General features: G+C 37.9%; 1 protein-coding gene across 1 annotated transcript in view; it reads left to right on the top strand.

Annotated features, from left to right (window-relative positions):
* The window catches only part of LOC140142994 (carnitine O-palmitoyltransferase 1, liver isoform-like), a 44,605-nt gene that overhangs the window by 5,014 nt on the left and 13,761 nt on the right, over positions 1 to 25,830 (top strand). Inside the window, exons 2-7 of the mRNA XM_072165022.1 lie at positions 1,187 to 1,372; positions 5,829 to 5,983; positions 16,038 to 16,163; positions 20,087 to 20,298; positions 22,209 to 22,294; positions 24,620 to 24,724. Coding sequence (XP_072021123.1) covers positions 1,239 to 1,372; positions 5,829 to 5,983; positions 16,038 to 16,163; positions 20,087 to 20,298; positions 22,209 to 22,294; positions 24,620 to 24,724 — 818 coding nt within the window. The 5' untranslated portion in view covers positions 1,187 to 1,238. The remainder of the gene's footprint in view (positions 1 to 1,186; positions 1,373 to 5,828; positions 5,984 to 16,037; positions 16,164 to 20,086; positions 20,299 to 22,208; positions 22,295 to 24,619; positions 24,725 to 25,830) is intronic.

Below are 25,830 nucleotides of genomic sequence, written 5' to 3'. Positions count from 1 at the left end.
TATTGATTAAACATTTTATCATTTGTAACCAATGAACCATAGTATTTTCTGTACCTCTGTAGGGTTGGAGAAAAATCTGTTTTAACATTTAGAGATCTCTCAGAGCCCCTTTCATCATTATACTAATTATCATAATGTCATCTTAACGGTAGACGCAGTATTGTTGGTCGAAGCAGCTAAAACAAAAAAAACAAAAAAAAAGATTTTCGTTATTTAAAAATTAATATATTATAAAATAACACTTTGATGTTTTGCAAAAGTTCATTCTACAAATCATATACTTTGAAAGCGTGCTTGATTTGTTGTTGAAATGAGTTATGTACGTTTTACAAAAGTGTTGTTGTTTCAGCCCTCTTTACAGCATAACTCAAGAACCACAGGACCTAGAAAAGTATGTGATATTTGAGTTCTTCTATACGCTCGCTATGAAATGATCAATGTAATTTTTGCCAAAGATCACTACCATTCGCAGCCCCTTTCATCATTATACTAATTATCATAATGTCATCTTAAGGGTAGACGCAGTATTGTTGGTAGAAGCAGCCAAAACAAAAACAAAAAATTGATTTTCATTATTTTAAAAATCAATATATTATTGAAAAATAACACTTTGATGTTTTGCAAAAGTTCATCCTACAAATCATATACTTTGAAAGCGTGCTTGATTTATTGTTGAAATGAGTTATGTACGTTTTACAAAAGTGTTGTTGTTTCAGCCCTCTTTACAGCATAACTCAAGAACCACAGGACCTAGAAAAGTATGTGATATTTGAATTTGAATTTGAAGAAAAAGCTTGTTTTCAGAGAATTGAATATCTTTCATATGAAATGGGATGGTTTTGTGTAAGAAAATAAATGTAACAACAAAGTAATTATATATAAATATAACATAAATATGCATAATATTGTATTGTACTAGTGAATTAAGAGATGCTTTTGTATTTGTGTGTGTTGTTTTTATTCTTTCTATCTTTTATTTATTTTTTCTCAAGTTATTTGTCTTTTGTCCTGTTTAATCTAAAAGCAAAATGAATAAAAAAAACACACAAAAAAACTACCATTCGCAAGATGCTGTGAACTACCAAATCGCAACAGTTTAAAATAGGAAGCTTCCTCACTAATTGAACATTTACAAAATTGTAGAATTTTTAATAAATTTGTAAACTTTTTTTTGCTTCTTCCCCAGCCAGGGTTTCACTGCTTAGCCTCTTCCCCAGCCAGGGTTTCTCTGTTTAGCCATGGCAGAAGCCAGGAGTGCCACCAAGGAACCCATTGTCCATGTGGAAGACTTTGAAGAAGGTCAAGATGTGAAGTGGAAGGTGGCTTGGAGGTCATGGAGACGCACTATGCTGAGACGATTCTTTAGGGTTAGGTAAGTTTATAAATGTTTTTTAAAGTTTTATGCAGATCCACCCTCTATATAAATAAGCAGTTTCTCAGGATTGTTATGTTTCATCATTGACTTGGACTTAAGTTGACTGAAGTCACATTTCTAGTGACTTGACTTGTCAGGAAGTCACCTGTTATGACTTGGCATTATTTTGGACTGAGGTGACTCAAGTCACAAATTTCTGGTGACTTGTCGGGAAGTCATTATGACTCGTCCTTGACAGTCATTTGTTATGACGTAATATGGAATTGCACTCAAGTTGACTCAAGTCATATAGATTCTTTTATGACTTGACTTAGTCACATCACAAATTCTTTTGACTTGACTTGTTGGGAACCCAATATGGCTTGACTTTGGAACCCACAAAGACTTGGTTTGAATTGGAAATCCAACATGACTTGACTTGGGAACCCACAGTGACTTGACTTGGGACCCAATATTATTTGACTTTGAAACACCAAATGACTTGACTTGGGAACCCCAAATGACTTGACTTGGGAATCCCAAATGACTTGACTTGGGAACCCAAATGACTTGACTTTTGGGAACCCAAATGACTTGACTTTGGAACCCAAAATGACTTGCCTTGGGGAACTCAAAATGACTTAACTTGGGAACCCAAAATGGCTTGACTTGGGAACCCAAAATGACTTAACTTGGGAACCCAAAATCACTTGACTTGGGAACCCAAAATGGCTTGACTTGAGAACCCAAAATGACTTGACTTTAGAACCCAAAATGACTTGACTTAGGAACCTAAATTGACTTGACTTGGGAACCCAAAATGGCTTGACTTGGGAACCCAAAATGCCTTGACTTGGGAACCCAAAATGGCTTGACTTGGGAACCCAAAATGACTTGACTTGGGAACCTAAAATGACTTGACTTGGGAACTCAAAATGGCTTGACGCTTGACTTGGGAACCCAAAATGACTTGACTTGGGAACCCAAAATGACTTGATTTGGGAACCCAAAATGGCTTGACTTGGGAACCCAAAATGACTTGACTTGGGAACCCAAAATGGCTTGACTTGGGAACCCAAAATGACTTGACTTTAGAACCCAAAATGACTTGACTTAGGAACCTAAAATGACTTGACTTGGGAACCCAAAATGGCTTGACTTGGGAACCCAAAATGCCTTGACTTGGGAACCCAAAATGGCTTGACTTGGGAACCCAAAATGACTTAACTTGGGAACCCAAAATGACTTGACTTGGGAACCCAAAATGACATGACTTGGGAACCCAAAATGACTTGACTTGGGAACCCAAAATGGCTTGATTTGGGAACCCAAAATGACTTGACTTTAGAACCCAAAATGACTTGACTTAGGAACCTAAAATGACTTGACTTGGGAACCCAAAATGGCTTGACTTGGGAACCCAAAATGCCTTGACTTGGGAACCCAAAATGGCTTGACTTGGGAACCCAAAATGCCTTGACTTGGGAACCCAAAATGGCTTGACTTGGGAACCCAAAATGACTTGACTTGGGAACCTAAAATGACTTGACTTGGGAACTCAAAATGGCTTGACGCTTGACTTGGGAACCCAAAATGGCTTGACTTGGGAACCCAAAATGGCTTGACTTGGGAACCCAAAATGACTTGACTTGGGAACCCAAAATGACTTGACTTGGGAACCCAAAATGGCTTGACTTGGGAACCCAAAATGACTTGACTTAGGAACCTAAAATGACTTGACTTGGGAACCCAAAATGGCTTGACTTGGGAACCCAAAATGGCTTGACTTGGGAACCCAAAATGGCTTGACTTGGGAACCCAAAATGGCTTGACTTGGGAACCCAAAATGGCTTGACTTGTGAACCCAAAATGGATGACTTGGGAACCCAAAATGGCTTGACTTTGGAACCCAAAATGACTTGACTTGGGAACCCAAAATGGCTTGACTTGGGAACCCAAAATGGCTTGACTTGGGAACCCAAAATGGCTTGACTTGGGAACCCAAAATGACTTGACTTGGGAACCCAAAATGGCTTGACTTGGGAACCCAAAATGGCTTGACTTGGGAACTCCTTGAAACCCAAAATGGCTTGACTTGGGAACCCAAAATGACTTGACTTAGGAACCTAAAATGACTTGACTTGGGAACCCAAAATGGCTTGACTTGGGAACCCAAAATGGCTTGACTTGGGAACCCAAAATGGCTTGACTTAGGAACCCAAAATGGCTTGACTTGGGAACCCAAAATGGCTTGACTTGTGAACCCAAAATGGATGACTTGGGAACCCAAAATGGCTTGACTTTGGAACCCAAAATGACTTGACTTGGGAACCCAAAATGGCTTGACTTGGGAACCCAAAATGGCTTGACTTGGGAACCCAAAATGGCTTGACTTGGGAACCCAAAATGACTTGACTTGGGAACCCAAAATGGCTTGACTTGGGAACCCAAAATGGCTTGACTTGGGAACTCAAAATGGCTTGACTTGGGAACCCAAAATGGCTTGACTTGGGAACCCAAAATGGCTTGACTTGGGAACTCAAAATGGCTTGACTTAGGAACCTAAAATGACTTGACTTGGGAACCCAAAATGGCTTGACTTGGGAACCCAAAATGACTTGACTTTAGAACCCAAAATGACTTGACTTAGGAACCTAAAATGACTTGACTTGGGAACCCAAAATGGCTTGACTTGGGAACCCAAAATGCCTTGACTTGGGAACCCAAAATGGCTTGACTTGGGAACCCAAAATGACTTGACTTGGGAACCTAAAATGACTTGACTTGGGAACTCAAAATGGCTTGACGCTTGACTTGGGAACCCAAAATGGCTCGACTTGGGAACCCAAAATGGCTTGACTTGGGAACCCAAAATGACTTGACTTGGGAACCCAAAATGACTTGACTTGGGAACCCAAAATGGCTTGACTTGGGAACCCAAAATGACTTGACTTAATAACCTAAAATGACTTGACTTGGGAACCCAAAATGGCTTGACTTGGGAACCCAAAATGCCTTGACTTGGGAACCCAAAATGACTTGACTTGGGAACCTAAAATGACTTGACTTGGGATCCCAAAATGGTTTGACGCTTGACTTGGGAACCCAAAATGGCTTGACTTGGGAACCCAAAATGACTTGATTTGGGAACCCAAAATGGCTTGACTTGGGAACCCAAAATGACTTGACTTGGGAACCCAAAATGGCTTGACTTGGGAACCCAAAATGGCTTGACTTGGGAACCCAAAATGGCTTGACTTGGGAACCCAAAATGGCTTGACTTGGGAACCCAAAATGGCTTGACTTGGGAACCCAAAATGGCTTGACTTGGGAACCCAAAATGGCTTGACTTGGGAACCCAAAATGACTTGGGAACCCAAAATGGCTTGACTTGGGAACCCAAAATGGCTTGACTTGGGAACCCAAAATGGCTTGACTTGGGAACCCAAAATGGCTTGACTTGGGAACCCAAAATGGCTTGACTTGGGAACCCAAAATGACTTGACTTGGGAACCCAAAATGGCTTGACTTGGGAACCCAAAATGGCTTGACTTGTGAACCCAAAATGGATGACTTGGGAACCCAAAATGGCTTGACTTGGGAACCCAAAATGGCTTGACTTGGGAACCCAAAATGGCTTGACTTGGGAACCCAAAATGGCTTGACTTGGGAACCCAAAATGGCTTGACCTGGGAACCCAAAATGGCTTAACTTGGGAACCCAAAATGGCTTGACTTGGGAACCCAAAATGGCTTGACTTGGGAATCCAAAATGGCTTGACTTGGGAACCCAAAATGGGTTGACTTGGGAACCCAAAATGGCTTGACTTGGGAACCCAAAATGTCTTGACTTGGGAACCCAAAATTGCTTGACTTGGGAACCCAAAATGGCTTGACTTGGGAACCCAAAATGGCTTGACTTGTGCAAAATGGATAACTTGGGAACCCAAAATGGCTTGACTTGGGAACCCAAAATGGCTTGACTTGGGAACCCAAAATGGCTTGACTTGGGAATCCAAAATGGCTTGACTTGGGAACCCAAAATGGCTTGACTTGGGAACCCAAAATGGCTTGACTTGGGAACCCAAAATGGCTTGACTTGGGAACCCAAAATTACTTGACTTGGGAACCCAAAATGGCTTGACTTGGGAACCCAAAATGGCTTGACTTGTGAACCCAAAATGGATGACTTGGGAACCCAAAATGGCTTGACTTGGGAACCCAAAATGGCTTGACTTGGGAACCCAAAATGGCTTGACTTGGGAACCTAAAATGGCTTGACCTGGGAACCCAAAATGGCTTGACTTGGGAACCCAAAATGGCTTGACTTGGGAACCCAAAATGGCTTGACTTGGGAACCTAAAATGACTTTGACTCAATTCACCACTGAATTAGACTTCACTTGAATTGGACTTGACTTAATGACTCAATTCCAGATAACCATAACTAGTATAACATAATTTTGTTTTTATCAGGAATCTGATCAAGAATGGCATGTGGCCCACGTCTCTATGGAATCTCGGTGTTGTTGTTGCCTTGGTAGCAATCGTCATGGTTACAGACTATCCGATAATGAAGGTTGTCAATGATAAATTCTGGAATTTTGGGGAGTATTTCTATATCCCAAAAGGTAAGCAATGGTTTTATGATATGATGTAGGTACTCTGTCAATGAGGGCTTCCAGCAGAATTTCCCTGGATGGGTTTTTGATGAAAATTTAGATATAATACTATGGAGGTACATTTAAAAATTGGTGGTGCATGATGTACAGCCATTCAAAATACAATCATACTAGTACTACTAGAACTGAGCAGTCACAAAAGGTGGATACTAAATAAGTATAATCAGTTATGCAGAAATTAATATTTTGGGCCACAAGAACTCTTTGGATAAAGGCCCAAACCTTTTTGTCTCGCCTGAACTTTGTTCAGGATGGGACTTAGTAATCACTATTTCTGTCTGTCCGTCCGTCCGTCCGTGGGGGTGTGTGTGTGGATGTATGTGTGTCCGTCCGGAACTGTATCTGGGGAACCGTAAGACTTACGGCGACGCTACTTGGTGGGAGGAAGGGTATCCAAGTTTGCTCCGTAACCGTATGTTTTCGGTGAAAAATATGCAAATTAACATAGCTAATTTGCATAATTTATGCAAAAATCAGCGCAAATTGATAGCGGAGTTTGTGGACAGACTATCTCAAGATCCGTCGGGCGATGGTAACGAAACCTGGTGACAGGAATGATACACACCTGCTAATCACCTGATTAGTTTTTCGTGAAAAGTATGCGCATTTAGTTGTTAATTTGCATAATTTATGCGGAACGATTCTACAAATATGGTTGGAAATCTGAAGAAATCCGCCTTATGGAGCTGTATCTGGGGATCCGTAAGATCCATAAGCCCTATGATGATGAAACGTGGTAGGGGGTAGTATGACCAGAGGATCTCAACCCGATTTGATTTTCAGCGCAAAATATGGTAATTAAGTACCTAATTTGCTAATTTTCTCGCAAAACCTATTTTCTCGGACTAGGGGTCGCACGTTCTTCAAACTTGGTGGGTGGGTGCATCTTCACCTCAGACAGAACAAGTTTGTATTGGTTAGTGCGTCAAGTTCACCCGAGGTCATCCAGGGGTCATCTGAGGTCAAATGACTAAAAACTGTCGTATGGGCACGAAACTTGGTGGGTACGGTCAACATAACGTGGTAGGGGGTAGTATGACCAGAGGATCTCAACCCGATTTGATTTTCAGCGCAAAATATGGTAATTAAGTACCTCGGTTGCATAATTTATGCGTATTTGATGCGTATCAAGCAAAAACCCTTGTGAACAGCTTATCTGGAGATCCGTATGGGGTACAGTGACGTAACTTGGTGAGGAGTAGTGGGGCCAGAGGTTCTTGACCTGATTAGATTTTGAGCGTAAAATATGGTAATTAAGTACCTAATTTGCATAATATATGCGTAATAAGCAAAATACCTTATGAACAGATTATCTGGAGATCCGTATGGGGTACAGTGACGTTACTTGGTGGGGAGTTGCGTGGCCAGTGGTACTCGACCTGATTAGATTTTCAGCGCAACATACTTTATCCAATTTCGTGAGGTCAAAGGTCACATACAAGGTCAAAGGTCAACTGAGGTCACCAAATCTTTTAATAACTAATTTTCAACTGTGCATCACATATCCAACTAACAGCTTGATCGATCATGTAATTAAGGAAATATGACGACTTTAAGATAGTCGCTTTCCATGTAAAGTATAGCAAAGTAGCACTTTCAATGAGTGATAACTCGTAAAGGAAGCATCTTTCTGTTTTGATTTATTTCATGAAATAGTTCTTTGGTATTGCCAAATTTGATTTTTCAGCGCAACATACTTTATCCAATTTCGTGAGGTCAAAGGTCACATACAAGGTCAAAGGTCAACTGAGGTCACCAAATCTTTTAATAATTAACTTTCAACTGTGCATCACATATCCAAATAACAGCTTGATCGGTCATGTAATTAACGAAATATGACGACTTTAAGATAGTCGCTTTCCATGTAAAGTATAGCAAAGTAGCACTTTCAATGAGTGATAACTCGTAAAGGAAGCATCTTTCTGTTTTGATTTATTACTTTGATGAAATAGTTGTTTGGTTTTGCCAAATTTTTGGAAGGTCATTACGGGGTCATCCGGGGTCATCTGAGGTCAAGTTATTAAAACTGTCGTATGGGCATGAAACTTGATGGGTACAGTGAACATTTCAAGCCAAATTTTGGAAGTTCATTTTGGGGTCACCAGGGTCATCTGAGGTCAAATTATTAAAAACTGTCGTCTGGGCATGAAACTTGGTGGGTACAGTCAACATATAAAGCCAAATTTTGGAAGGTCATTTTGGGGTCACCAGGGGTCATCTGAGGTCAAATTAGTGAAAACTGTCGTATGGGCATGAAACTTGGTGGGTACAGTCAACATTTAAAGCCAAATTTTTGAAGGTCATTTTGAGGTTACCAGGGTCATCTGAGGTCAAATTAGTAAAAACTGTCGGATGGGCATTAAACTTAGTGGGTACACAGTCAACATTTAAAGTCAAATTTTTGGAAGGTCATTTTGGGGTCACCAGGGGTCATCTGAGGTCAAATTAGTAAAAACTGTAGTATGGGCATGAAACTTGGTGGGTACAGTCAATATTTAAAACCAAATATTTGGAAGGTAATTTCGGAGTCACCAGGGGTCAACTGAGGTGAAATTAGTGAAAACTGTCGTATGGGCATGAAACTTGGTGGGTACAGTCAACATTTATAGCCAAATTTTTGGAAGGTCATTTCGAGGCCACCAGTGGTCATCTGAGGTCAAATTAGTAAAAACTCGTATGGGCATGAAACTTAGCACGAGGGGTACAGTCAACATTTAGAGCCAAAATTTTAGAAGGTCATTTCAGGGCCACCTGGGGTCATCTGAGGTCATATTAGTAAAAACTGTTGCATGGGCATGAAACTTGGTGGGTACAGTACAGTTACCATCAGCCAGATAATCGTGCCCAGCCAATAACCGCCAAATTCATTTACCTCTCTACCAACAGTTATCGCAAAAGCAGGTGGTCACAAAAGCAGGCGGTCACAAAAGCAGGCGAGACTCGTGGTTTGAGAACCGCCTTGTTTGTTTTAATGGCATAGTGGGCTAAAAAGTCATGGTCAGCCGGTCGGATGTATCAATTTTAACTGAGTGTTAAAACCAAGAGGAGAGGAGTGTGGCCGAGCGGTTAAGGCATTGCACTGTGAATCCCAGAGTCTCGGGTTTGAGATCTGAGAGGGTCCGCTTGAGCTCGGCTGGCTCTTTGTGTCCTTGACCAAGGCACTTCACTCTACTTGCTTAGTGCTTCGGAGGGCACTTTAAGCCGTCGGACCAGTGTACATGTATTTCTGACAGTAATGCAGTGTGCACGTAAAAGAGCAGGGGATCATCACGGTACTGTGCTTCAAAAATACACTCTAGTCATACTCAAGGTTCCAGAGTAAAAATAAGTACAGCTTGCCTGTACACAGTGCGACAATACTCATACATGAGGCCTGCACTAATAAGAAAGAAAAGAAGAAGAGGGGAGGGCAGCAGTACCCATGAGGTGAACGAGTCTTCTGCTTTAAAAATATCAAAAAGACAATGATCCATCTGATATGAATAAAAAATACAAAAATAATAAGATATGAAATGCATTGGATACAAATACGAGGGGGTATCCAAAAGTTTTTGACATCACCCAGAAGTGAAAGAGCTATATTGGTGAAATTTTGTCAGTGTAATCACTGATCCGTATGTACATTATGGTCCAAAAATGGTCTCATAAGTATGTTTACTTTCTTTACAAGTGGCGCTAGATGGGAAGTAGGCACATAACCTGCAAGATGGTGAAAATTGAAGCAGGCAGCGTGATTAAGTTCCTGCATTTGAAGGGTTAGGCCTACAATGCTCAGAAAATATATGATGAAATGAAAGCTATCTATGGTGTGATTATTGCCCATCATATGGCACTGTTGCTTTTTGAAAAAGGAATTTCCAAACTGGCCACATGTCCCTCACAGATGAACGAAGAAGTGGACGTCCATCACTTACGGATGATGCGGCCACAGTGAAGAAACTCAAGAAAGTGGAGGATCTTATCATGAAAAGGTTATGCGGCTACTTCCCATCTATAGTGCCACTTGTAAAGAAAGTAAACATACTTATGAGACCATTTTTGGACCATAATGTACGTAAGGACCAGTGATTACACTGACAAAATTTCATTGGTATAGATCTTTCACTTCTGGGTGATGTCAAAAACTGTTGGATACCCCCTTGTACTATTATCAATGGTGCATTTCTATCAGCTGCTGTATTGGAATTGATTAAAACCAACTGTGCTGCAAAAAGCAATTATTTTAAGCAAAACCAACTAATTTAGAATAATTGGCAGTGGTACATCACAGCAGATGTAGAAATTGTTGAGATCTGGGTTTGTAAATTTTAAAAATATTATACGATAGATAGTGAAATTGATTAAAACCAACTGTGCTGCAAAAAGCAATTATTTTAAGTGAAACCAACTAAGGGACCGTTCACAAACACTTGTTAGGGGGCCTGATGCAAAAAGGGGGCCCTGAAATTTTTTGACCCTCCAAAGGGGGGCCCTGAAAAAAAAACCCATAAATTTTCCTGGAAAAATTGAGTTTTCTATGCTTTTCTATGGGGTTGACCCATAATTTTCATGTCAAAAGGGGGGGGGGGCCCTGAAATTTTTGAGGTCTGTAAAGGGGGGCCCCGAAAAAATTTTCACGATGAAATTTTTTTGCATCAGGCACCCCTAACAAGTGTTTGTGAACCGTCCCTAATTTAGAACAATTAGCAGTGGTGCATCACAGCAGAGGTAAAAATTGTTGAGATCTTGTTTTGTAAATTTTAAAAATATTATATATATGATGGTCTAGATACAGTGAATATCAATTACAAGCAGTGTCAATGTTTGACCTTTCTACTGTACAATTTCTGATACAAATGGAAATTAATCTTCTGAACTACGGCTTTACTGTGATAAAATAAGCAAGCATTTAATTTCTAATTATCTCAGGAAACTAAAGCAATCAGCTGTTCCACTGGGTTTTATATTTCAATCTGCCGTAAATATGGACATTTTTGTGGAACATAAATTTTCACACTTTTTGCGCTCAGTACAGCTACCGCGAAAATAAATGTTTACGAATGTGTTCTTTTATGCACAGGGCTATATACACAAATTTAAAATCATGTTAAGGGGGTACTACACCCCTGTGGTAAATTTGTGATATTTTTTGTATTTTTCTCAAAAACTAAAAAACACACTGGTAACAAAAGTTATGTATATTGTTGGGGCAAGGAATCCAATTACTACACTGAAATTTCAGTGACTCAAGACAAGCGGTTCAGTATATATGATAGGAAATGAGGTACATCATAGCGGTACCTCTTTTCTTATCATAAATAACGAACTGCTTGTCTTGGGTCACTGAAATTTCAGTGTAGTAATTGGATTCCTTGCCCCAACAATATACATAACTTTTGTTACCAGTGTGTTTTTAGTTTTTAGAAAAATACAAAAATATCACAATTTACCACAGGTGTAGTACCCCTTAAGAGCATGAAAACAAAGTAGTTTAAAATCAACAAAGTGCGACCAATTACATGTGTTGAAATACCACTGTTTAACAGTATTTGGGATATTAATTATGATAAATGAGATGTGGGGTTTTATATAAAGGCTTTATCTCAACATCTGGTAGAAAAGTGGTGGGATGACACCGCGGATCCCCGGGGGGTCACTCGCATACCAAAGTGGTACGCATGCTCGTCCCCAAAAAAAAAAAAAAAGGCTTGATTTTTGGCCTTGTGGCGGCGTCGACGTTTTTAGAAAAAAGGGTGCTTTTCAGGTAAAGTTTCGACGTTTAGGGTATATTTTTTCATTTTCAGTGGGTTTGTTTTAGAATTTACACCATTTAGGGGTGCATTTTAGTTTCTTACGCCGAATTACGCCATATTTTAAGGGTAAGATTTTCAGAGCCTTACGCCAATAAGGGGTGAAATTTTTCCACACTGATTACGCCATTTAGGGTCCATTTTTGAGGTGCTGGGACGAGCATGCATACCACTTTGGTATGCGAGTGATCCCCCCGGGCGCGGATCATGAAATATTGTACCCTTTAATTAGAAATGAAAGGGAAAATCAAATTGGATATTCTCAAATTTGAATTTGTCTCAATTTGAGGGTCATCAGTATTGAATTAAAAACCATAGTGTATGATTTACAGCTAATTTTAATATTGTTATTCTTTACCCAAAATGCTGAAATAATATTAGTAATAACTGCTGGGAAGGGTTGCTGTCCATTTTAAGAAAACCCACTGACTATTTTGGCCGTTTAACATGGAGTGGAGTTCTATGGGGGACTTAAAGTCGTAATATGACTTTACAACATATGTCAAAAATTGCTCGACTGGTTAGACCTACAAACACAACAAATGTGGCTGATTTGGCTAAGTTGGGACATGTGTATACATAACATTACAAAATGCCAAAAAATCAGATTTGAAAAAAATTAACCTATTTCATATTGTAAGATCGTACATTGTGGCTTTAATGTATTATTATTTGATCAATATTTTTTATAGCTGTGAGACTGTGAGTGTGTGTAAAAAACAGTCCAGTAAAGGGTGAATATTGACATGCAGCAAAAATGTCCGCTTCCATTAGGAGTAATTAACAAGGTGCCCTTTACAGTTGGATGGTCAACCAGACAGCCAGCCAGCAATTATGATTATGGTTTTTTGTAGGCCTGTTTAATTTAATTACATTTCTGATGAGAGAATGCGAGATATGGAAACCATAGTGTGTATAAGGTACATTGTATGGTAGCTCAGTTGACTTGTTTGATAGTATTTGGAGGAATTAACAAATAGGCCTATACAAAAAAACATATGAAACGGGAGAATCTGAAAATAAACAATTTAGGAATTTTTGTTTTTAGCTAATTTTACTGAACTGGCAGGGGCAGGTCGGAATTTGGATGAATTTCTCTGTAATGCGGTCAATTGAATCAGTGCTAGTGACTTAAAATGATAAAAGAAAAGGCACACATGTTTTGAACACATTTTGAAATCAATTTCATGGCCATATGACACAGTTTGCTTGGTATCACATCCCATAATCAATGATAATTGAAGCATTAATAGTCATTTTCACATTTTGAGTTACACCCGGCGTAAACTTACGCTAACCTTGATAAAATTCCACAAATATTGTATCTATTCCTACCACATGTCCACACATAGCCTACTCCTACATATGTACATTGTAGCACAACGCCGACCAGATCACACTACTAGTGCGCTACTCCTGACTTTTGTCAGGAGTTAATCATCGGACATACACCTGGCGGAACTTGTTGACCATTGTTTACACTGCCACTACTTCTGGCAGCGCCTACCGCTACTCCTAGCAATTTGCACCCACCACGTTCCGCTGGGCGTATGTCCGACAATATGAACACAGCTAATGTGTTTGATGTCTACTACGGCTATTGCACTAGGATCCACAACATGCTCATCTATCAGGGCACAGTTATTTAACCCCAATACATTTGCACATTCATTGAATGACCTTTGACAATTGGGGAACAAAAACTCATACTCTGCAACTTGAGGTCAAATTTTGTACTATGATTGTTTAATTGAGGTTATTGAACTTCACCATTGGGATGAGGCCATTGTGGTCTGTAGTGTTTACATCAGCTGTTGTATCTATTCCTCACATGGTATTGATGACACAACTCACATATTCAAGGTTTTAAATTTTATTTCACAAAAACAATAACCTTTTGGCAACATTTTAACAATTGGTATTTGGTACTTTGGCCAGTATGATGACTGAATTGAACCACAGTCAGTCTACTCTGAAGTACAAAGTACTGACGCGGACGCACACAGTGTGCCGACTTTGAAGGCACGCATAGCTGCAGCAGAGACGCAGCACTACGCACTGTTAACTCGCTGTATACGCAGGCGTTGTCACTTTGTACTTCAGAGTGGACAAACTGTAGGGATCATAACTGTACTTTAATAAAAATTCCTTTAAAAAGGAATGGGGCACCCAATGTGAGCTTGGATGTGATATGAGGAAATGCAAGGGGCAATGGTATAATGTGGGGGTGTATTGTATCGAGGATATTGATTATTGACAAAATATTTAATAGGGGTGTTTATTGCTATGATCGACTGCATCGGATGAAGACAGAAATAAGAAATCTGTGGACGTGTTATGTATTTTTTTATTGAACACTTGAAAAATATAGACATAAAAATGAGATAAGATACTAATTTTACAGCAAGACATCTTATAAGAAGTCACCAAGATTATTTTTCAACTTGTATAAGTTGTATGAAAAAAAAATGGATGGATGTAAAAAAACAAACAAGCATGTATACATAGAGTTAGTAGATCCATTTAAAAGGTATTCACCACAATATCAATGGATGTTGTCGTTTCATTAGTGAAGTTATTTTTACTGCAGAAACTAATAAATAAAATGCCTGCATTATAATGGATGATTGCAACCTCATGAAGTACAGTAATTCCATTAATTTTGTCTTATTTTTAGCATGTTTTTAATAATACTCTATTGTAAAACAGATTTAATTGTAGATCTACAAAGGTAGTTGCAGCTTTTGTCAGGATTCCTTGAAATTAGAAAATCCTTGAAAGAAATGTTTAAGATATGGCTGCTAAGGCCAAAAAAAAAGGTTTGTCTCAAAGCTCACGAGAAAGTTAAAAACAAATGCGAAATGCGATTTAAAAAAAAATTTTTATTCCCGACTTTTTTTCATGGTATTTTGAGAAAAAAAAACTCTGATTTTCGCCGATTTTTTCTGGAAAAACTAAAAAAAAAAAAATTTTGAAATAAAAAAAATTTCCGCATTTGTTTTTTGTCAAATCGTGGGATTTTACAACGCAGCATAAGCTTTGAGACGAACCTTTTTTTTTTTTTTTTGGCCTAAGAATACGCAAATGCATTATTATTTAGGAAAAATCTCTGAATTTTTTTTTTTGCGATTTTCCCCGCCAATTTGGAGAGCCCTGGAGTGAAGTGCTGCAATCATTCCATTAAAAAAAAAAAAAAAAAAAAAATCAATGGAAAAATTGGTCTATAGATTTTGGGTTTTTTGCAGGAAATCGCATATTTTTGCATTTTTTATCAAATCAGGGTAGGCCTACATATTTTAACCTCCAAAATCATGTACCGTATTCTCAGCAGGTCTAGCTAGTTTGAGATTATTTATGTTTTTAGCATATGGCTTGAGTCCCTATTTTAATAGCTACCCCACTCCTTCATCCCCTGGCAAGAAGACCCTGTAAAATATGTGACACAATCGATATTGAGGTGTAGGTAAAAATAAAGGCACACAACAATAAAACAAGGTAAGAAAATAGACATGAAACGATTGTAGGAACCAAATACAATGTATGGCCAAGACCAGGGGCGTAGCCAGCCTTCTTGGTCAAGGGGGGGGGGCAAATAAAATTTCAGGGGCACAGCTGAAAAATATTGCAACATGCAATTTTTGTTTTTAGAGAGACAAAGGCCTGCGCGCACAATTTTTGAATTTTACACTATTTTTCCCCATTATCGAGATGAAAATGGCCTTAATGTGACAATGTGCATGCGCAAAAATTTTGCATTTTACCCTATTTTGGCCCATGAACGGGGTGAATTTTGATGGAAAGGGGCTCTTTTTGCCCTTTTTCTTTTCCTTTGCCCTTTGGTCATAGGGGCACCTTTTTCTTTCATTTTTTTTCAGGGGGGCAGTCTGCGCCCTTCCCCCCTCCCCCGCTGGCTACGCTACTGGTCAAGACTCAGTGGTGTAGTCAGAATTTAAGCATGTGGGTGGGGGTGTGTGTGTTTGGAGGGGGAGCCAAATATTTGTTCCCATTTGTCAATTTGTTGTCCCATTTTAAATAATTTTAATAACAATTTTATCAGTGTAATATTTCTATGGGATGGGGGGGTAATTTGCTCCCCTCCCCCAGTTCCTCCCTGGCTATGCCACTACCTTGTAAAATTTACTGCTTGTAAAATGATGACCCTGTCACATTTGATGTTTACTCATCTCATCATCATCTTCTTCTATCTTGTCCAGGTCCTCCGTATTTCTTGCCTAAGGTGGTCATCGTGTCATGCTTAATCGGGGTAATCTTCTTCATCGTGTTGCTGTTCATCCGTCGGTATCTACTACGACTTCTGCTCTCCTATAGAGGATGGCTATGTAAGTATAGGTCATTCACTGATCAGGACCATCTACTGGAGACTGTGGTGTTACCACAGGGGGAGGGGGGTATTCAGAACTCTTGCCCTCCAGCTCCAGTTGCCTCCCAGCAAAAACCCAAAATTATTAAAAAAATTTGCTGTAATTTTATGCAAAATTTGTTGATTTTGCCTTCCTCCCGAAATTCACTTTTCCCCCATGCCCCCCCCCCCACCTGAAAAATTCCTGGTGCAGCCACTGACTGGAGATTGTATTTCATATTTACATGCACCAACAGCTTGAGTGATGAATGGAACCATAACCATGATTTGGGGAATGGACATTTCTTAACCCATGGATCATCAAGTGTAAATCACTCTCATTTATGGTATCAGGACTCAGGAGAGTGAGAGTTGTGAACTGCTCTCAAGTCAGTTTAGGTTTCCAATTTCAGTCATTTGACTCGTCAAGTCACCAGATAGAAAACTTAAATAGACTCAAGTCCAAATCCAAGTCATTACAACATAGAGTAACCCACTCTCACTTGCATGCGAGTTATTTCAGGGGATTGACGAGCTGCTCTCAAATACGAATACCATCTTTTTAAGAGTAAACCAGTTTTACATGTATATCCAAAGATTATTAAATTCAATTTCACATCATGTTTCCAATATGATTTATTTAGTATGCATTCAATTTCTCCATCTATACCTAGTTGACCCAAATTTATGCCCGATTGCTTGGTGCTTAAGCCCAGCCCACAGATATTCACAAAAGGCGAAACTCGGGTATTTCGCAAAATGTGCAAGTTATGATCGATCGTTATCTACAACCTTAAGGTATCAAATCAAATTAAAACGTTGCTCCGAAATACACAACAACATTGAAATGCACATTAGATATTCGATATAAGATGAAATCCATGGTTTATATTCGGTAGCTTGAAAGCCTAGCCTGAAGATATGCTCGAGACATGTTATCATAATTATTCCAAAATTGCAATCAGTTTCAAGCATGCATGCAGGGTATGTCTGATTGGGCTTTTCAATTTAAATACATACCCCCTATTGAAGACATGACATCTACCACACAGGGGCTGTAAATTTCAACTGGAGTCACTCATTCAGGTAACCTCATTTGAAATCTACACCCCCTGTGCGGAAGATTAAGGTCATGTCTTCCGTAGGGGGTGTATGGATCTCAACTGGAATAACCCATTTTGGAGCAGACAACGTTGAATTGGTGACTCCATTTGAAATTCACACTCCCTGTGTGAGAGATTAAGGTCATATCTTCCATAGGGGGTATATGGATCTCAAGTGGAATATCCATTATGACTTGGATGTTAAATGATATCTATCTGTTGTCATGGCAACTAGATTAACTAGGTTAAAAAAAATTAGTATTTTCATTTTAAAGTTGCGCTGGTCGTATGCATTTTTGAGGGTTTTTTTTGCATTCCTTTGCAATGTTCACATAATATTTTCATGGATACCAGCTCAGAGAAATTATTCTTTTTTTATTGGTAATTTAAAAACAAGTAGTTTCAGGAAAGGTTATTTAATAACAAGTAGTTTCAGGAAGTCCTTGGGTTTTTAAAACTGGTTTGTTTGTTGCTCATGTCCTGTATTGTAATTTTGTCTTTGTTGAGATTTGAGTTTGGTAATTGTCACTTTAGACAGGATTTTTGTGGGAGTGCATTGAGCTAAAAAGTGGACTGTTTGTGATTTTTCAAAAAAAGGGCTGATTTTCAACAGTTTTTACAGAAAAAGTGCAGGGGGGAGTTGCATAATACCCTTTCACCCCTTCCCCACCGGTACCCCCTGGCTACAGCTTAAGTTGTATCTTGTACCTCCTCAATTCTTATCCCATATGACAGGCTCAGTTGTCTTGTTTCTCAATTCTTGATTGTATTTTAATAAAATTAGAAAAAAACAAACAAGTTAAATTATAAACTATTTGTCATGCACACATTCATTATGCACATTCATTTCTTATTTTAGACCAGTCACATACACCCAAGAAAGCTATTACAGGTACATGTACTACCTCATGTTTAATTTGTCAGTTTTGGTTTTGAAACCAGTTGCTATTTTATGATTCTTACTAACACTAACAGCCATTCAATTTTAATACTAAACTATATGTGCCATTGGGCCTATATTTTGATTTATTTGGCTCTTGATATTTTCTTTACTACTGGACAGTGGATACAGGGTGTTGGCTTAGCCAATCGTCCACCCATCAACAATGCCTGTGACTTCTATGTGCTTGAATAAGTTTTGTGAACCAAAACAAGACCAGACAAACAAAGGCTATACATTAAATTTGAACTGAGCAAATATCTGGTTTTTGTTTTCATGGTCAAATTTTGGACAGGCAGTTTTGGTGAAAATGACGGACACTTGTCAAATCCTAACTAAGACCCTGTCATGACATGGATAGATTACATATATGGTAAGATATCCCCTGCTATCTGTCTCCTGTCCAGGCAGCAGTAGCTCCAAAAAGGGAGCAAACTTGACTTTTATCGCTTGGAGGGGCACAAAATTAATGCTGAATTCAAGGGCACATGCCCCACCTGCTCCCCCTCCCGTCGCCACGCCACTGAAAAACGCCGAAAAACCCAATATTTGGCAAAAGGGTTTCACCACATAGCAAACATTTCGAAATTGTAGGCAAATGTTCCAATTTTTGCACCATTAAAATGTTACCCCCCCCCCCCTAAAAAAAATGCTCGTTTACAGCAATTTTCAAATGTTACAAAGTTCAGTTTCATTTATGAATTTGTTTTTCAAGGCAGTTGTTTTCCTTATTTAGTAGAGTATGTGATTTAAAATCATACAATTTTATGGTATTAGACTATGGACCACAATGGCCTCATCCCAATTGCATAGTTCAATAACCTCAATTAATTAGATACTCATAGTGCAAAATTTGACCTCAAGTTGCATAGTATGAGTTTTTGTACCCAAATTTTCAAAGGTCATTCAATGAATGTGCAAATATATTGGTGTTAAAGAACTGTGCCCTGATAGATGAACATGTTGTGGATCCTGGTATTAGGCCCTACATTTGTAAGTAGAGTTTATAAGTTAACTGTTTGTATGAGTTTCAATTTTGATTATCAAAAGCAATTTGTATAATGGCACTCAAATTACAAGGGTTGGATTTCATCTCGTATGACAAAAAAACAGATTGGATTCTCATCAGTGTTGCTGTAATCTGCAAAATTTATGCAAAGTTTTGGATCATCAAGGAGCCCAATTATATGGTTAAATGAACAAACAACACTCAATACTGTCAAGCAGTAAATCTAATTAATTAAAATATCATCTTAGTTGTGATAGAAGAATTGTGATTGGGCTGCATTTTAACGGTAATGTGAACATCCAGCAGCATATCATTAAAAAAATATAAAAAATTTTTGTTTGTTTGTTTGTTTGTTTGTTTGTTTTACCCAGATTGGTCCATGAGGGACACATGCTAATCCATGGGAAATCCATGGACCGTTCCAAGCTCATACTAAAAAAGCACAGGCCTGGATAGCCAGTCTAGGCTAATAAAATGCATTTTAAAAGATATTTTCTTGGATACAATGAAAAAAAAAAAAAAAAATAGAAAAATCTCATTAAGTTCTTATATTTTAACTTCCATTATGTTCATATCCCTCACAAATCTTTCCCATGAAAAGTATAGCATGAGTACGTTTACTATTAACAGCTTCGAGAACCTGAATGTCAAGGAAAGCAATTTAGCTCTTTTGGATTTGTTACTTGGGAATCCTTTATACTGTAAACAGTTACAAACAAATTGTGGGATTTTCCTAACAGTTTTCCAAGCAAAATCTCAAAGCAACCTCAAAGATGGAAGCTGCATGCTTATGTTTGCCTGCTTTTTTCATATCTCTCACCCAATATAGTCATTCTTGTTTTGATTTTCAGATCAAAATCCCAAGAGTCAGTCCATCAAGACATTGATTTGGTGCATCCTGGTCCGCATCGTCAGTGGTTCCACTCCCACCACATTCGCTTGCCAGCTAAGCTTGCCAAGACTTCCAGTTCCGTCAGTAGATTCTACATTAAATAAATTCTTGGAATCGGTAGAACCACTGTTTACAAGCGAGGAGAATGAAAGGCTGAAAAAAGAAGCTGAGGTTTGTTGATTTTTTTTGCTTGTTTTAATTCAAATGTTGAAGGAAGTTGGTTCAGGCAGTTAAAGAATTTGGCTTTGGGTTCGCACAATGTTCACTCTATTGAACACTCCAGGGACATTCCATTATTGGAGGCAATTTTTTTAATGCAAACATTGGTAATTTAAGCTAAACCATCCACTGGCAAAATAGGTCCGTAATTAAGGGGCAGTCTTCAGTGAACGGCTCTTTTCAGAGCCACCAAAACCTTTTATATTAGCAGATAGGCGATATCTGCTTGTTCTCTGTTGACAAGGGGGCAGTCTTCAGTGAACGGCTCTTTTCAGAGTCATCAGTAGGCAAGGGGCAGTCTACATGTCTCATTCTTAGGTACTTTGTCCTGAAGAAGTCAGAGCTACTCCTGACGAAAGCTTGACAGTTCTAAACTTGTCCGACGGCGATCCCGCTAAAAACCCATTATTTGTCCGTAATTAATGTTTCTCTGTGATTTATTGGTAGGATACAGAACATTATCACTCCAAAATTGCATTTGTAAACACAATTTCATGCAAAAAAAAATGCGGTATTTGGCAATGAACTGGATGGGTGTTAAAGTTTACAAAGATTTTGTCCATGTACTTTTCGCAATTTGGACGTTCAGCAAACGTGGCAAATCATTTTTATGGTCTCAGTTCTAAGCTTTCTGCATTTGGGTTAGTTTCATGGACATGAGTGGGCATATGTAGAGTAAATAAGGTATTTGTCTCATCACTAAAAACACTTGTGACAAATCAAATAGTAATTATTTTTGTATCTATAGCTAAACTGAACTGAGTTCTAAAATTTAATACAGATTAAATTTTAAACCTGAATTTAGAGTTTTCCTTTAGATCAAATGTTTAATATGAGCACGATATTCATCTGTGCAGTAACTGGTATTAGATGTAACAGGAAAGAAATGCTATTGAAACTACAAAATGATAACTAAATTCAATAGAAATTCCAAAAATAGGAGATTTATCAGTAAGCGGTTTGATAGAAAAAAGTATTTCCTGCCTGCTGTAAAGTGGTAGTCATTTTTAGCTGGTTTATTATGTTTGCCAGTGGATATTTTTGTCTGATGGATCTAATGTCAGATCCAATTATCATTGCACCGTAACTGCTCAATGCTGGGTGCCTTTGGATCTATAAATTTCAATTGGTAACTACAGAGATTCTCATGTAGTATGATAACTTGGTCATATCGTCGTCTGCATTTTAAATCTCATAATTTCATATCAAAAAAGGCTGCCTTGTGTGATTTTTATTATCATTATTGTATTCCATATTGTTATTTTATATTTGAGCATGTTTTTATTTTTATGAATGGACAATGAGATTTTAATATTGTGATAATACATCAAAATTAATATATGAAGTTAATTTTACAATGTATCTCATCACAATTGGATGACAATAAGAAAAAAAGTCACACAAGGCAGCCATTTGAGATACGACAGTATTTGATGCAGACGACGATATGTCAATCAACAAGAGCTAGTATATGAAATTAAAAGGGGGCCTGCAATTTTCTGAAGTGCTTAAGTGAATAAAACATTCTTCCCTCTAGGAAAGATGACTGTGAAAGCTGCTTCATATTTTTTACGATCGAGACGAATAAATTAATTTGAAATACATGAGAAAAATAAATGCAAATTTTGTAATAAATGATAAATACGCTATTTAACTTTAATACAAAAGTGAATTTGACTTCTTTCATGACCCAATTTTTAAACCTCAGTACGGAAGTGAAGAAGTTTTAAACTGAAATGGGCCAAGTGAATTATTTATTACAGTGATAAAAGCCCCCCAAAAAAAAAAAAATAGCACAAAGGAATATTTTGATGTAATTTCAATTTGTTGATAACAAACACTACTCTTCTCTCAAATGACAGGAATTCCGGAAGACAATAGCGCCTAAATTACAGAGTCTACTGGTGTTGAAATCCTGGTGGGCTACTAACTACATCACAGACTGGTGGTAAGTACCGGGACATTGGGCTATGCCATCTAAAACCCACACTCCCTGTGTGGAAGATTTTGGAAATATCTTCCACTGGGGGAGTATGAATTTCAAATGGAATGAACACATTAGGCAGTTCCATTTTGAATTTCATACACCCTCTGAGAAAGATTAAACCAGAATCTAACACAGAGGGAGTGTGGGTTTAAAATCGAATTGGTTAATGCACTAATTCCATTTGAAATTCATACTCCCCCTGTATACTCCCAATGTTAAAATGGAATAGTAAACAACCTACCAGTTACTGTAAATTGGGCTGTTCCAGTTGAAATCTACACACCCCTTGTGGTAGACGTGACCTTAATCTTCTAAACAGGAAGTTTGAATTTCAAATGGGATTACCTGAATGGGTGACTCCATTTGAAATTTACACTCCCTATTGGAAGAGTAAGTTCATGTCTTTCATATTTGGGACCCATCGATATACCATGATTCACTGAAAATTCTGCCATATTTATAACACTAAAGTTTATTCTTGTTGTAACACTAATTGTCTTAATTTTTACAACTTTTTGCCTAAATTTTTGAGAAAACTTCACAAACTTTTTGGCTACAGTGAGGCAAATTTGTTCTTTTTTCCAAAGGCAAAGTGTGTATCAATAATCATTATAAAAGTTTATTCAACTGGAAGTGCTATAATTAGAGGGTCTCAAGTGCATATTAGTTGTGTTCACACGGCAGTTGCTCTTAGGCGTAAACTTGCACTAAGTAGCAGATAGTCTACTGTGATTTTCCACATTGAGTGCAACAGTAAGTGTCTCCTTCGTGTCCGAGGGCGGGAGATGGAACAGCCAAATCCATAGAAAAATAATCAATGCAATGAAGCAATCTATCGTGAGCGATGTCATGCCTGCCAACCAAATACTCCTTCCTGGATACTCCTGCTATGAAGCAGGTGTAAAAAGTCAGAACTTCAAAAGTGAGGCTGGCGTAACTTCAGTATACTTCCCGGGGGGGACTCAGTACAAATGATCATATGGAGACATGCTGCAAACATGGGTAGCATTTTCAGCCTTTTGGTATATCAATAATGACCCCTTTTATTTGTAGGCTAAATTTGGTATATAGATGGGTCCTTTTTTCAAAATTTTCAAAATTTTTGTGGAAAATAGCCCAATTTTGCCTCACTGTAGCAAACATTTTTGACATTTTCCCAAAATTTGGAGGAAAATTTGTAAATCTTATGACAAATTGTGTTAAATTTGGCCAAAAATTTTGAATTTTGGTATACCGATGGATCCAAATTTCTTGAAAAATTGATATATTGGGTCCCCTTTCAAATTCTCGGTGACACACCACTACCCAAACCAAACTTGATTACCCCCCTCCCCCCGGGTATACTTACTCTAACTACTGTTCACACAGTTACTATTTCAGTCTGCTAATTCAACCAGAGCTACCCCAAAACCTATGCCTAGGTACTTTATTCCAACTATGTGAATGCGACTTTTATCACCATATTGATTAGATTAGGAATTTAATTACACTGAAGTGATCAATGATCCGAGCAGGAATGTAAATTAATCAAAGTTTAATCATCTAATCAGAGATCAAATTTTAAACTCTATAATAAAAAAGCTTTGCAGAAAATGAACTTGATGGATGATATCTGAACACATTAACTTAAATTCAGTTTCTGTCTACTTTTAATGGGAACTAAATATAAACCACTTCCAAGTTCCAATACCAGAAGCAGAGTCAGAAGCCAAGTTAAAAATAGTTCAGTGCAAGTAAATATTTACAAATACACCAGCAACTACCCAAACATAACACTAGAAGGGTGTGACATATATATAATCTTTTAGTTTTGTTGTAAGTTTTTAATTTTTTGTGGCAACTATTCTAAAAGTTCATATAAGGAAACCTAGAATTTTGCAGTTCTTGGGTTGTGTGGCGGTTCTTGATGCAAAGCATCGGTTGCAATGCCTCTGCCTTGACACTGCATCATTTTCAACTGCAACAGTTTCTCATGGTGCTGAGAAGAAAAAAAAAAAAAAAAAAAAAAAAGAAGCCAAAAAAATTAAAACAAAAGAAGTATTTTCAAAAAAAAATTCCAATTCCAAAAAATATTTTGTGACAAAAGTCCAATAGAATTTTAATGACCATCAATTGCCACCCCTCCACCAAGTCACATCATTATACACCATACCAGTTCAGAGAAATTATTACTGGTAACCTTGGACAGATGGACGGACAGAAGGAATGATGTATGGATAGTCGGGAAACATAAATACCTGGAGGCATAAAAATTAAGTGATATATGCTTTTGTTTCTATTTTTCAGGGAGAAATACATCTATCTAATGGGACGTTCACCTTTAGCCATAAATAGCAACTATTACACCATGGATAATGGATTCTGGAAACCTACAGAACATCAGTCAACAAGGTAAATAATTCATTAATCAGTCATCAATTAGATATAGCTAATTAGTGGGGTAAAAGTGCACCTTAGATCTGAAACCATGCTACTGGTTCCTGTCTTCCAAAAATGTCATTTTTTATATAATATCTTTTATAGCTATGTCAACCTTCACTCCTTCTGCCAGTTTACATAAGTGTTTCTAGGATAGGATTGAAAAAAGTTCTTTGAACTGCAAAAGTGCTATAGAAATTCCTTTGTATGTATATGTTTGTATGTAAGGAAAAAAGCACAAAGACAAAATTTTGAACAAATAGATTTTTAAGTGTCACAAAAAAATAAGCAAAAAAAAATGCTTTGTCTTTACACCAAATCTGTATTTATGTTTATAATTTGGTTCACCTCAAGTTCGGTAGTGACGTATGTGTGTATTTCGCTCCCGCAGTATCAAATCGTGCGGATAATGTTAAACGGGCTGAGTGTACACATACACACACGTACAGGGGCGGTTTGTCGTCACGTCACGCAACCACGAAAAAGCATTAACATCACTACCGAACTTGAGGTGAACCAAATTATAGATTACTTGACTCCTTTCCTTTCGAAAAGTGTAACTTTTGTTTGTCATACATGAATAATTATAATAAGAAGTTCAACACTTTTGGTAGTTCATGTATTTCTGAGACTGAAACACCATAGTATTACTGATATATTTCATATATTACTCCTAAAGTTGGTCAGTTTGTGAGTTAATAATCTTTATTATCAGATTATTATAGATAATTAGCACCGTATCTGCTGCCATAAATATCTCTCTAGTATTGACATAAAGCGATTTAGAGATTACCAAAAGTGTAGAAATTCTCAGATACAAATATCTGGAAATCGGATCTTTTCAGTATGCCAGTATGTTCACTGAAAGCATGTTTTGAAATTCATTGAATTGAATTTCACTATCTACTTTAACTGATATTATGAAGAATGATCAAAGATGAATTTTATTTGAGTCCTAAATTTTGTTAAAAGTCTTGTGATCATTACAATGATCACAAGATGCAAAACAGTTGGCAACAATGTTTGAATTATTAAGCTGACAAATATGTGATCAACTCTGGCACAAGCACACACCGACA

Source organism: Amphiura filiformis, chromosome 20, assembly GCF_039555335.1.
Source record: "Amphiura filiformis chromosome 20, Afil_fr2py, whole genome shotgun sequence".
Classification (NCBI taxonomy): domain Eukaryota; kingdom Metazoa; phylum Echinodermata; class Ophiuroidea; order Amphilepidida; family Amphiuridae; genus Amphiura; species Amphiura filiformis.
This window is presented reverse-complemented; position numbering and strand designations above follow the sequence as displayed.